Genomic DNA, 11,356 nt, shown 5'->3' with positions numbered 1-11,356 from the left:
TATCCAATTACTTTCTCTACTAATGCTAATAATTCTTATTTTTTTCCTTGGAAAATTCTAACACATGTCATCTTGTATTAGCAATCTTTTTAACTTAAAGGGGTTTTAGGGATGTTACACTCACCTTTTTAGGGGCCCGCCCAAGAGTCCTTGCACCCTGAGTCCTGCCGCAGACTCCATTCCTTGAAGATACATATTTTTATATTATTTGAATGATAGTTACATAATTAAATATTAAAAATATTATATTTTTACTCAATTAAAATATCATTTACTTGTTATCTTATGATGTTTTAACAAAATTATTTCTTAGTTTACTGCAATAAAATTAATCAAAAGAATATGTTTATTGTGGTCAAAACCCAAAAGTATGATAGATTTGTATGATTTACATTTGCAAAAGTAAAAATAAAAAAATAATAAATGGGCAAATGTGGGGAAAAAAAAAGTGTTGTGTTGTAAAGCAAAATTTCTATGGGATAAAAAACCATTGGTGTGAAACTGTAATTGATATATATTATCCAAACAACAATTGTGATGAAATTGTAATGGGTAAAATTGCTTCGTTTCGGGTTTAGTCTGAGACTCATACAATGATAATATGCCATTAAATATACACCTGGTTGTTAAATTATATTTAATTTCAAATATAATAAAAGTTCACAAAAGAAAATAAAATAGAAAGGCGAAATTTCTAATATTTCAAGATAATTTTTAAAAGAAATATAAAGAGATACATGTTAAAAATGTGAGAAATTTTACACATTTCTAGTAGTAATAATGACGGGAGAGCTTGAAACAAAAACTCCAATCCTACTAAGCATACAACAATCTGTATACGTATAAGACTATATAGTAATAATTATCATACTTATAATTATAGTTAATTATAATTATATATTGAAATTCATCTCATATGAATCAATTTGCAGCAGTGAATTAATGGGAGAAATGTGGTGCTAAAAGTACTCGAATTGTACATAGTCAGAGGAATTGGCTTTTTGAGGAGCTCCAGGATCTCCGAGTTCATGTTGAAGATGATGATTCCTCTTCTCTTCCTTTGCAGACAACAGCGAAAAATCCACCGGTTCCGGCACGTGCGGCGGCATTGCGCTCCTCACCAGTGCCCAGTTCACCCCTTCGAAGAATGGGTGCTGCTTTATCTCCGTTGCTCCCCTTTTGCATGCGATTCGTTTACTGGGTTCTTTAACCAGTAGGCCTCGTATAAGGTCGCGAGCCACGAAGCTTACTTGTGGAGTTTCCGGAAATCTCAACGGCTGCCCTACTACGTTGAACAGAGTGGCTCGGTTCCCTTGGCCCTTGAATGGGGTCGTCCCGTGCAGGAGTTCGTACAAGAAGATCCCGAAGGTCCACCAGTCGACTGCGCTGCCGTGACCCTCGCCTCGGATGATTTCCGGTGCTAAATATTCGTGTGTTCCGACGAAGGACATGGATCGGACGTTGGTGGGTTCCGCCATTAACTCCGGCATGGAGCCTCCCACGAAGAGACCGAAATCTGATTTGGATTTGCGGTTCTTTTTGCCAGGCAAGATGCGGGGGAAGAATGTGGATGGCTGCATGCAGCCATGCGCGGGGACGTGCTCGTTGTCCAAGATGCCACCAGTGGAGCCGCCGCCGTTGCTCGCTTGATGACTGGATGAGGATTTCACCAGTGTCGGACTGACGGAGCAACGGAGCGATAAGTCGAAATCTGAGAGCATTATATGGCCTTCATCTCTTACCAACACGTTTTCTGGCTTCAAATCCCTGTATACTATACCTAGCATATGCAAATACTCCAGTGCCAGCAACACCTCTGATGCAAAGAACCTGCAAAACCCAAATCAAGCATTAATTAAGCTGAATCTTCAATCAATGGCCTACAACTCCAACTAAATCGATATGAACCTTGCAGCTTCCTCGGTGAAATGCTTGTTGGGTTGCTTTTGGCGGAGGGAATGAAGATTGCCCCCACTGCAGAATTCCATCACCAGACAATAGAATTTTTCAGTCTCAAAGTAGGAATAGAGAGTTGGCAAGAAAGGGTGGTCAAGAAGGCCAAGAATCTCTCGTTCCGTTTGGGCCCTCAGCAACTTGTTCCTGCTTGCCAGGGATGCCTTGTCCATCACTTTCATTGCGAAATACGCATTGGTTCCTCTAAGTTCAACCAGGTACACGCTCCCTATGTCTCCATATCCAATGCGCTTCAGAAGCCTAAAGTTGCTCAGACCAATAGGACCTTTGGCACTCACAGAATTAATTGCATCCCACCGTACATCACCCCCGGTATGCGGCCTAAGCGGCGCGGTGGTGCTCTCCATGCTGTCACTGCGATTGCTGTTCCTACTCCCTTGATGATTGGCATTTCTTGCATCGTTGGTTTTGGCCCAGGAGCTTTGAAAGTCAGCATCTGATGAGGTATTGGGCATCTTAACAGGATCCATCATTTTTGGGGCATATTGGTGGTTAGATGACACGTTTTCATTCACTTTGGACCCATGTCCATGATGTGATGCACCACTGGAACTGTTTTTACCCATCCCTTCCACTTTCCTTTGGTCTTGAGGTGGTGGATTGCAAGCTAAGCTGTTCTTTTTCTTGGAATGTTGTGAATCTGTTGCTGCTCCCGATGACATATGGCTCCACTTCATCACATATCAACACCACCATTAAAATTAAGAAAAAAAAGAAAAAAGATTGTACCAGAAAGTTACGCATACGCTACCTCGTTATTGTCAGAGTTGAGGGTTTTGTTAATTTTTGACGACATGTACCAATTAGAAACTCGAACGACTCCTGATCAACACATTAAAAAAACACACACAAATCATGTTTTGCAATTGCATGCATGTTTTGATCGGTTAAACACGTTTTCTAAGATTATGGTAGGCACGTAAAACATGATCCATGCATGTAATGTAAAGACAAGATCTTCAAAGAACATGACAAATAATTAGTATATTTTTTTTATATAAAAAAATGCAGAAAAACGAAAGGAAGGGTGACATGGAGGACTAACCAGAAGGAAGGGAATTTAGTTAGGATAAATTAAATTAAAGAAGCAGTCTAGGACACAGCAGGCTAACAAGATTTTGGTCGGAAATGAAAGTGAAGGAGCAGTGGCACCACCACCCATCATAGATGTACAGATCTATCTAATGGGGAAAAAAGAAGGGAGTTTAATTAATTATGATTGTTTTGGTAATGGGGAGAGAGATTTGAGGGATTAAAAGAATAAATGAATTGTGAGAGATAATAAACAACAACCAAACCCATTAGCTAATTGAAGTATTTCTGGATTTTTTGAATGGTTCACCGTTTAATCCTCGGCTTTTATGAAATAGGAAATTTCTGGTTAAATAATATTTATGGCAGAGTAGTTGTCTATACATTTCCTACCCTCAGTTTTTTGGCAAAAGATATTTATTTTCCCTATATCACAGTTGCCTTTCCTTCCTTTGGGTTACCACTTAATGTTTGTTTTGTTATTTATAAACAACCATTATGTTGGTTTTCTCGCACCTATGAATAATCTCTTTGTGATTCTCAACTAACCAATCACTGGTTGGCAACACGAATTTGCTATGAATGACTTCATAATATGATATTCTATTTATGTATTTGTACTTGTAACCTCTTCACCCCGTGAGATTGACTAATTTGATTCAAGTTATAAATCATCACGTGAGACCTAAATTTACAAATTGAACACGTTAAACGAGATAGCCTAACAAAACAAAATTGGACTCAAACATAAAATCCAAATAATTCGTAATCAAATATTGAAACTCAAAGCAAGCACGAGTTTTGTTATTAAAGATTTGGATCCGATATCATGATCAATTTTAACTCCATAACAATGATGATAATATTTGTCCTTATAACAGTGAATAAAATCCAGAAGTAGGCTTGATATGAAACTGCAATACATATCATAAAACCCAAAACTCAAATCAACCTAGAATAATATAAGAGAGATTTCAATTTCTCTAATCTAAAATGCAACATCATCAGCATCTTCATTATCATGCAGTTTCTTCTACTGCAAACATAAAGGCTTGTGTATAGTTGCAGAGGAATGCTAGGTCTTCAATTGTTGATAGAGCATTCTCTTCTTACAATCTAAATGAATTAAAGCCAAAATCCTAGCAAACAGAGGATATTAAGTTCAACTTTGGACACCTCTTGTCCATATTCTCTAACCTCCTGTTGCATATAATGATATATATATCCGTTTCATCCAACACCAAAAAACCCAACAACTCCCTGGAAAAAAGTATGTTTCTCAATTGCTAAACCCTACTTGTACTCGACCACTGTACAGACACGCCCAAGTTCTATTGAAAAACTCTTGGGGAAACTTAACCCATAATATAAAACGTTGTCCATGTAAAGCTCTTGGAGACGCACACTTAAACCCATAACCAGAAGAGTTCTATCCAGCTTCCTTAATGGTGGACACCATTACCATTGCTGTATACACCATTTAATGATCCGTTGGATGACTTGAAACAGTTTCCGTTTGCCCGGGGCTTGGAAGTTGCTTTCCCATTTATCCCATTTGCCATTCCATTGCTCAAATGATCAGATTTGTTTAAAAGCAAGTCCATTTGCCCACATGATGCAGCGATAAGCCCTGGAGATTTACAAAAATTATATGGTGACCTTTTGACTGCCAAAGTTGAACAGATGATTTTTAGGTGTTCCTTCGTGAAAGAGAAATATCCTACTGCCAAGCATTAGTATAAGCAATATTCGTACATGCTAGAGACATGACATAATCACAACCCAACAACAAATTCTCCAATCGTGTTATGCACTTCAATGCAGATCACAGACGTCAACTGCATTGAAGTCAATCACCTAACTAACATATTATTCAGAATTAATCTAGGCAAACCGTCAGCAATCTAGGCAACTGACTCTCCAGGTTACAGATTCCAATGCAGCAGCAAGATGCACTTTTGCTGCTTTGGCATTCTAAATGAGCTCATTTATGGCACAACTAACAAATATGCAATGCTTCAAATTATGGAGGAAATATTTTTGTATTGAATGAGAATCAGGAGCAACAAGAACGAAAACAGCACATCACCTTCAATTGTTGCACACTACAAAAATGACCCAAATGTCCTACATGCAGTGGCACCCCTAAATTTAGATAACTGTTCTAGTGGACCGTGGAGAAAATGCAGCATTAAGCAAGTGGAGGCACAACACATAAAGATGAAATAAGCGTAAATACCAAATGCAATTATGCTGCAATCACCGTAAACCCTTAATTCCAGATATTACAAAATTGTGGATAAGTACCTGAGAAAAGTGCAGATGGTTTTCCTGGCCTGGACTTGAATTCAGGATGGAACTGAACACCAATAAAATATGGATGACTTGGTAGTTCTACAATCTGCGCAGCCAACATACAATGCTCATAATCATCAGGCACTAAATTCAGAAGTAACAATCAGTGAAAATGTAGAGCCAGGGAAGTATGGGCTTTCATATAGATAAACTATGCTACTCTTGTATGTAACTTACCTCCATCCGCCTACCACTTTCATCTCTGCCAACAAATGATAGACCAGCTGCTTCAAGTTGTGATATCATATCAGGATTGACCTACAAAGGATGAACATCATTCTTAAGAACTTAAAAATAAACAGTCTTCCACTCACATATAAATTGCAATTTCCATGCATGAGTAGACTACCTCATATCTATGCCGATGCCGTTCATCAACAAAGGTTGCATCACCGTACCTAGAATAAACAGCTATTAAGAAAAAGATATAATGCATAGAATATAAACCTAAAAATTTCATTAAGTTTGTAACTTCACATATAAGCATTAAGCTTAAGAGAGCCACGTTCTTACAACTTGGCAGATTTGCAGTCAGGAACCTTAAAGTAAGTCCTCCTTGATCCCAGACGCATTGTTCCTCCCATATGAGTTTTAGAACCCTGTGAAATAAAACAAACAATACATACTATTCACTTAATGGTACTAGACAAGGTTTTTTTTTTTTTTCAAAAATAATATGTTTATAAACCTCTGGCATAAATATGACACAAGGATTTGAGGTTTGAGGATCAAACTCTTCAGTATTTGCATCATACAGGCCAAGAACCGAACGTGCATACTCTACTACAGCTATTTGCATCCCAAGGCAGATGCCCAGGAAAGGAACTTTGCTTTCACGAGCATACTTCGCAGCAAGAATTTTCCCTTGCACTCCCCTATCACCAAAACCTCCAGGAACCAAGATACCATCAGCACCCTACAGTAAAAGACCTTTCAGAGGTTCTTTCCAAGGAAATAGCTCAAGAGAAACTGAAGGATATAAACACAAATTTAAAATAAATCATTCCAAGTTAACAATTGTGGTGAGAAGAACCTTCAAACGATTCCATGCTGCTTTGTAAGTGTCAGGATCCTGTAAGGTGGTAATTTATAGACATTGTGAGTATATAAGTACTACAAGTTAAAAGTGGTAGGGAAGTATTACAATCAAAACTGACCACTTTAGCAGTAATATCTTCAAGATGACTTGCTTCAACCCACTCGACAACTAGCTTCTTGCGGCAGCCAACAGATGCATGCAAAAGTGCCTATCACAGTGAACCGAAAAAATTAGAAACCAATTTCACAGCATGCCTATTTGCTCTTCCCAACTAGGATTCTGTAGGGAAGCATTGTAAGAGTAGAGTAAGCAGCACTAGCTGAAATGACTTGGTAGAAGGGGCAGAAATAAATAAATGAAGAACAACAACTACAAAGGATGGAGCTTTTCATATTTTTCAGAACAAACAAAGCTTTCACCTTTAAAACAGAAAGGTAAGAATCTTTAAGCCCAACATATTTTCCAACCATGGCAATTTTAACCTGCAATGTAAAAGAATGCAAACGCATTATGATTTTCACCATATGCAAATAGATGCAGATAACAATTTACTGATGCTTTGCACCCACAGGATCATGAAGCATGTCATAAACTTTGGTCCTAGCAGTCCACTCTGTTAAGTCAGGTTTCCTTGCAATCCTGCAATTCATACAATTGTAAATATACGTACCAGAAAACTAGATCCAGAAGTGGCCAAATGAATAAGTATCCTCATCATAGCCAAAACATAAAGAGAACATAGACGAATTTGAGATAGATCATGCAATCAAAAGGAAAAGATATGAATGCAGGGTGGATTAGAGAGTTCATTGGACAAACCCTAGGAGGTTCAGTTCTTTCAAGAGTGCTTCATGTGCCTTTTGATCCTATTCATGACCAGAAAAATAAACAAATGAATTAGTAAATAGATATTGTCAGTTCTAGTTTCGTCCTAAGATGTTAGACTACAAATACTCAAAAAGTGAACTACTTACCCTTAGTAGTAAAGGAATGTGCCAAATATTTGGAACGTCATAGAGTGTGACAATATTTTCTGCCTGAAAATAGGTCATATTGCTTAATAACAGTAATTACTGATTTCAAAGATGGACAAGAAGCAGACAAATAGCTTTATGTTGCATTACCGGCACATGGCAAAACCGAGAGAGCTTTTCCTTGACATTTTCATCAAGCGCCTATTGCAAAAAAATATAGGTGAGTGAATAAGAAATGCCAAATCAGCACTGGAAAATACATTCGAAAAAGAGAAATGAGAGTAGAACCATTGTACTGCGACAAGCAAGAATATTTGGTGTCAAGCCAAGTCCTCTAAGTCCACGAACACTATGCTGGGTAGGCTTTGTTTTCTGTTATTTGATTTGGTAATAATGATAATTAGAAATAATGACACGTCAAAAAAGAGAAGTTCATTTCATGTAAAAGATAAAGCATCAAGAAATACCTGTTCACCAACAACATTGAGAACGGGCACAAGGCTGACATGAACCAAACAGAAATTGCCAGGGCCTAAGACGAGAAACACAAAGTAAATCCCACCAGCATATAATTCAAAAGAATTCGTATAAACCGGTTAGATAAGGAAGCATAACAGAATAGTCTTACCTACGCGGTAGGAGAATTGCCCAAGTGCCTCAATAAATGGCATAGATTCAATGTCCCCTGGACCAAGAAAAGTTGCAATTAAGAAACAGAACAAAAAGAAAAAATAAAAAAGAAATGCAACAAAGACACACTCTTGAAGTGAATGTACCTATAGTTCCACCTAATTCAATGACACAAATATCGGCAGGACCTTCCTTCCCATCCACTGGTATCAATGCTCCACGTTCTATCCACTCTTGTATTGCATCAGTAATGTGAGGAACAACCTAAAGCAAAGAAGGAAAACAAAATTAGGAAATTTAAAGTATAAAACATGTTGGGAAGCTTTGTTGAAAAAATACCATAACCTCTAAAACAGACCTGAACAGTCTTTCCAAGATAATCTCCCTTTCTCTCCTTGTTAATAACATACTGTCAAAATCAAAGGCATGGGATTGATAAGAGACTTTCAGAAGGTAGAAATCTTGAATTGAAAGAGAAAAAAAAAAGAGATGAGAATGGACCTGATAAATCTTTCCTGTTGTTATATTATTGTCACGCGTTAACGTAATGTCAAGAAACCGCTCATAGTTTCCAAGGTCTAAGTCCACCTTCAAATGCAGAACAGGGTTTAATTTACATCATCAACAGCATTTGATGATAAAGTAAAAGAAAAAAAAAGATTACCTCGCCTCCATCATCGAGGACAAAAACCTCGCCATGCTCAAAAGGGGACATTGTACCGGCATCAGTGTTGAGATAAGGATCTGCAGATGGTATTAAAACAGAAGGGTTTATTCTATAGGCGAAAGCATTGGGATTTCAACGTAGAAGAAGAAATAAGTACCAATCTTAATGGAAGTGACGCGAAAGCCGCATGATTTAAGGAGAAGACCGATACTGCTAGCGGTTACCCCTTTCCCCAGACCGCTAACAACGCCTCCAGTAACCAGCACGTACTTCATATTTTTTTTGTCTTTTCCTTGAGAAATGCCTTCTTTGAAACAAAATTAGAAAGTGGAGGAGCCAAGACAGTGGTTATTTATAGCAGTAAAAAAAAAAAAGAAGCAAAGCAAGCTTTGGTCTTGCTGTGATAAAACCAAAGTCCAAAGCCAAATCCAAGGGGCAGCCTCTAAATCGAAATCGAAAACGAAAGCGAAATGAAAATCAAAAGAAACAACGACAGGTGACGGTGTTTACGATAAATTTCGCAGTATGGGAATGAGAAATGGAAAGGAGGGAATGTGGATAAGAGAATCAAATCAGGAAAAGCTGCCTCCCTCTGTTTATGCTCAATGCGCTTCAACAATGCAAATATATATTTAACTTAAACTTCAAGGCGGCGGGTGAGGAAAAGGGATGGGATGGGATGGGATGGGATGGGAAGAAAAGGGTTTTCATTTTTTATGTCTATGTGTGCACACGAGCGACCAAGTCACAGTTTTAGATATTAAGAATAATCACAATATTAAGGTTACATGTGGATGAATAAATCACTTTGATTCGGTGCTGTGAGATTCGCATGAGCCCTAAGCAACTCCTACTTTTAATCTATACTTTTGGAGTTGTGGTCATTAATTTATCTGTCCACATATCAATAATATTACTTCAATTCAAAATTTTATTAAATTATATTTTTTATATTTAAAATAAATTATATTCAAAAAAAGAGTGTTAAATTTATATTATTAACATTTAATATTTTTTTTATTAATTTCAATGTTATTTCACTTGTATAGTTTGAAATCACATCATAAACATTTAATATTTTTAATATGATGTATTTACTTATTCAATTTTCTTTTTACTCACAATGTAATCTTTTTTTATTTTAATTTCATATATATTGTATATCTGCTATTATCAGTTTCAAACCTTACGCTTAATTATTTATTGTTTGATCATTTTAAATGTGTTTTCCACACACATACTTATGTGGTAGAATTTCTAGTACTTATATTAAACCCTTTATTGAGTTGGAGTCACGAAACAATCAGGCACTAATTCAATTGAGAAATTACTAAAATTCCTTTTAAAACAAAAGTAGTAAATAGCAATACAAGGATATTTTTGTGTTTACATATTTTTAAAATAAAATGATACTATGGTAAGGTTTGCATTTGAGAGACCTGCATGATAAACTTTTAACTTTGTCATTATAACTAAAGCTCATTTATTATAAAATAAAATTCACCCACATCATAGGTGTGTCATAAATTTGATTTAAGTTTAAACGTTTTACTGAAATGTCATCAATCACTAATTACCAAAAACACTTATTTTTAGAAAGTAACAAATATTATTTTAAAAGTAATATTATTTTTTCGTATTTCTATACAAAAAGTAAGTATGCATGATAGGATTTAAACTTAAAACCTCGTTACATTTATATATCTTAAATAATTTCGTATAATATCATTTTAATATTATCTAAATCAAGCTTATGGCTATTGACAAGCAGTGATTTAGACCGTTAGTAATGACATCTATGTATAAAATTTAATATAAAATAACCATATTACAAATAATTGCACATTAACTTCATTTGCCATATATAATTATTTAAATAAGTTTTTTTTTTTTTAAAAATAATTGCAAATTTGATCGAAATCAATAAACTACTTGTTAAAGTAATGATTTAAAATTTTAACAAATACAAAATAGGTGGATGCAAACATGATTTAATAAATTTATATGTAAAACATTTGCAACTAAAATTAAACTATTGATTTAGATCCTTAGCAATAACACCATACCTTTATACAATAGAAAAATATTGGGGAATTTTATCCCTGTAACGTATCTATGCCATAATATCACAAATATACTTCAATCAAGATCAAAATGAAATAACTTGTGTCACAATTTATGAGCATCCTAAACATTACATAAATATGCACCTTCTCAAACAGATTTTGTAACTGTTGGACACTACATGGAAAGAGTAAATATAACCAAATATTCTCAACATACCAAAATATATTAGCACGAAATGAAAATGCATGATATATTCACATAAATACATTTATCATTTGGTCATTGTATGAATACTCAATGATATTTTATGCAATTCAAAACAGTAGATTCCTATTTATTAATTTTAAGGTATATAAATGTGCATATTTCAATCAAAATTAATAAGAAAATCAATAAAATGAATTTTACGAAACAAAATCATAAAATAACAAGTCAAACATAATTACCACGAAAGCTTGATAAGATATGGATAATGCTTCCAACATCTTATGCAATTAGCTAGTCTCAATAGTAATAGGTGGGCATAAAAATGTACAGAACTAGAGCTCATCTAGTGTCTGTAACTTGGCCATGTGATTTGTCACCTCATTTAACTCTTTGCGAATGTGAGCTACGTGA

At 35.7% G+C, this 11,356-nt stretch overlaps 2 protein-coding genes across 2 annotated transcripts; both read right to left on the bottom strand.

Annotated features, from left to right (window-relative positions):
• Positions 1–688: 688 nt before the first annotated feature.
• LOC107920279 (serine/threonine-protein kinase RHS3) lies at positions 689–3,451 on the bottom strand. Its single transcript, XM_016849899.2, has 4 exons — positions 3,020–3,451; positions 2,726–2,796; positions 1,909–2,645; positions 689–1,830 (listed from the first exon to the last, which is right to left on the bottom strand). The coding sequence occupies exons 2-4, from the start codon at positions 2,768–2,770 to the stop codon at positions 960–962; spliced, it is 1,653 nt and encodes a 550-aa protein (XP_016705388.1). The 5' UTR covers positions 2,771–2,796; positions 3,020–3,451; the 3' UTR covers positions 689–959.
• Positions 3,452–3,782: 331 nt separating this feature from the next.
• Positions 3,783–9,438, bottom strand: LOC107920278 (CTP synthase). The gene is made up of 21 exons (XM_016849898.2): positions 8,829–9,438; positions 8,669–8,748; positions 8,506–8,592; positions 8,363–8,413; positions 8,151–8,268; positions 8,003–8,059; positions 7,842–7,906; positions 7,663–7,746; positions 7,525–7,575; positions 7,375–7,437; positions 7,220–7,266; positions 6,970–7,039; positions 6,820–6,882; positions 6,519–6,608; positions 6,395–6,433; positions 6,050–6,277; positions 5,875–5,960; positions 5,711–5,759; positions 5,539–5,619; positions 5,314–5,407; positions 3,783–4,636 (listed from the first exon to the last, which is right to left on the bottom strand). Exons 1-21 carry the CDS (start codon positions 8,944–8,946, stop codon positions 4,449–4,451), a joined length of 1,809 nt encoding a protein of 602 aa, XP_016705387.1. The 5' UTR covers positions 8,947–9,438; the 3' UTR covers positions 3,783–4,448.
• Between the last annotated feature and the right edge of the window lie 1,918 nt (positions 9,439–11,356).

Source organism: Gossypium hirsutum, chromosome D13 (genome assembly GCF_007990345.1).
Source record: "Gossypium hirsutum isolate 1008001.06 chromosome D13, Gossypium_hirsutum_v2.1, whole genome shotgun sequence".
Taxonomy (NCBI): Eukaryota; Viridiplantae; Streptophyta; class Magnoliopsida; order Malvales; family Malvaceae; genus Gossypium; species Gossypium hirsutum.
This window is presented reverse-complemented; position numbering and strand designations above follow the sequence as displayed.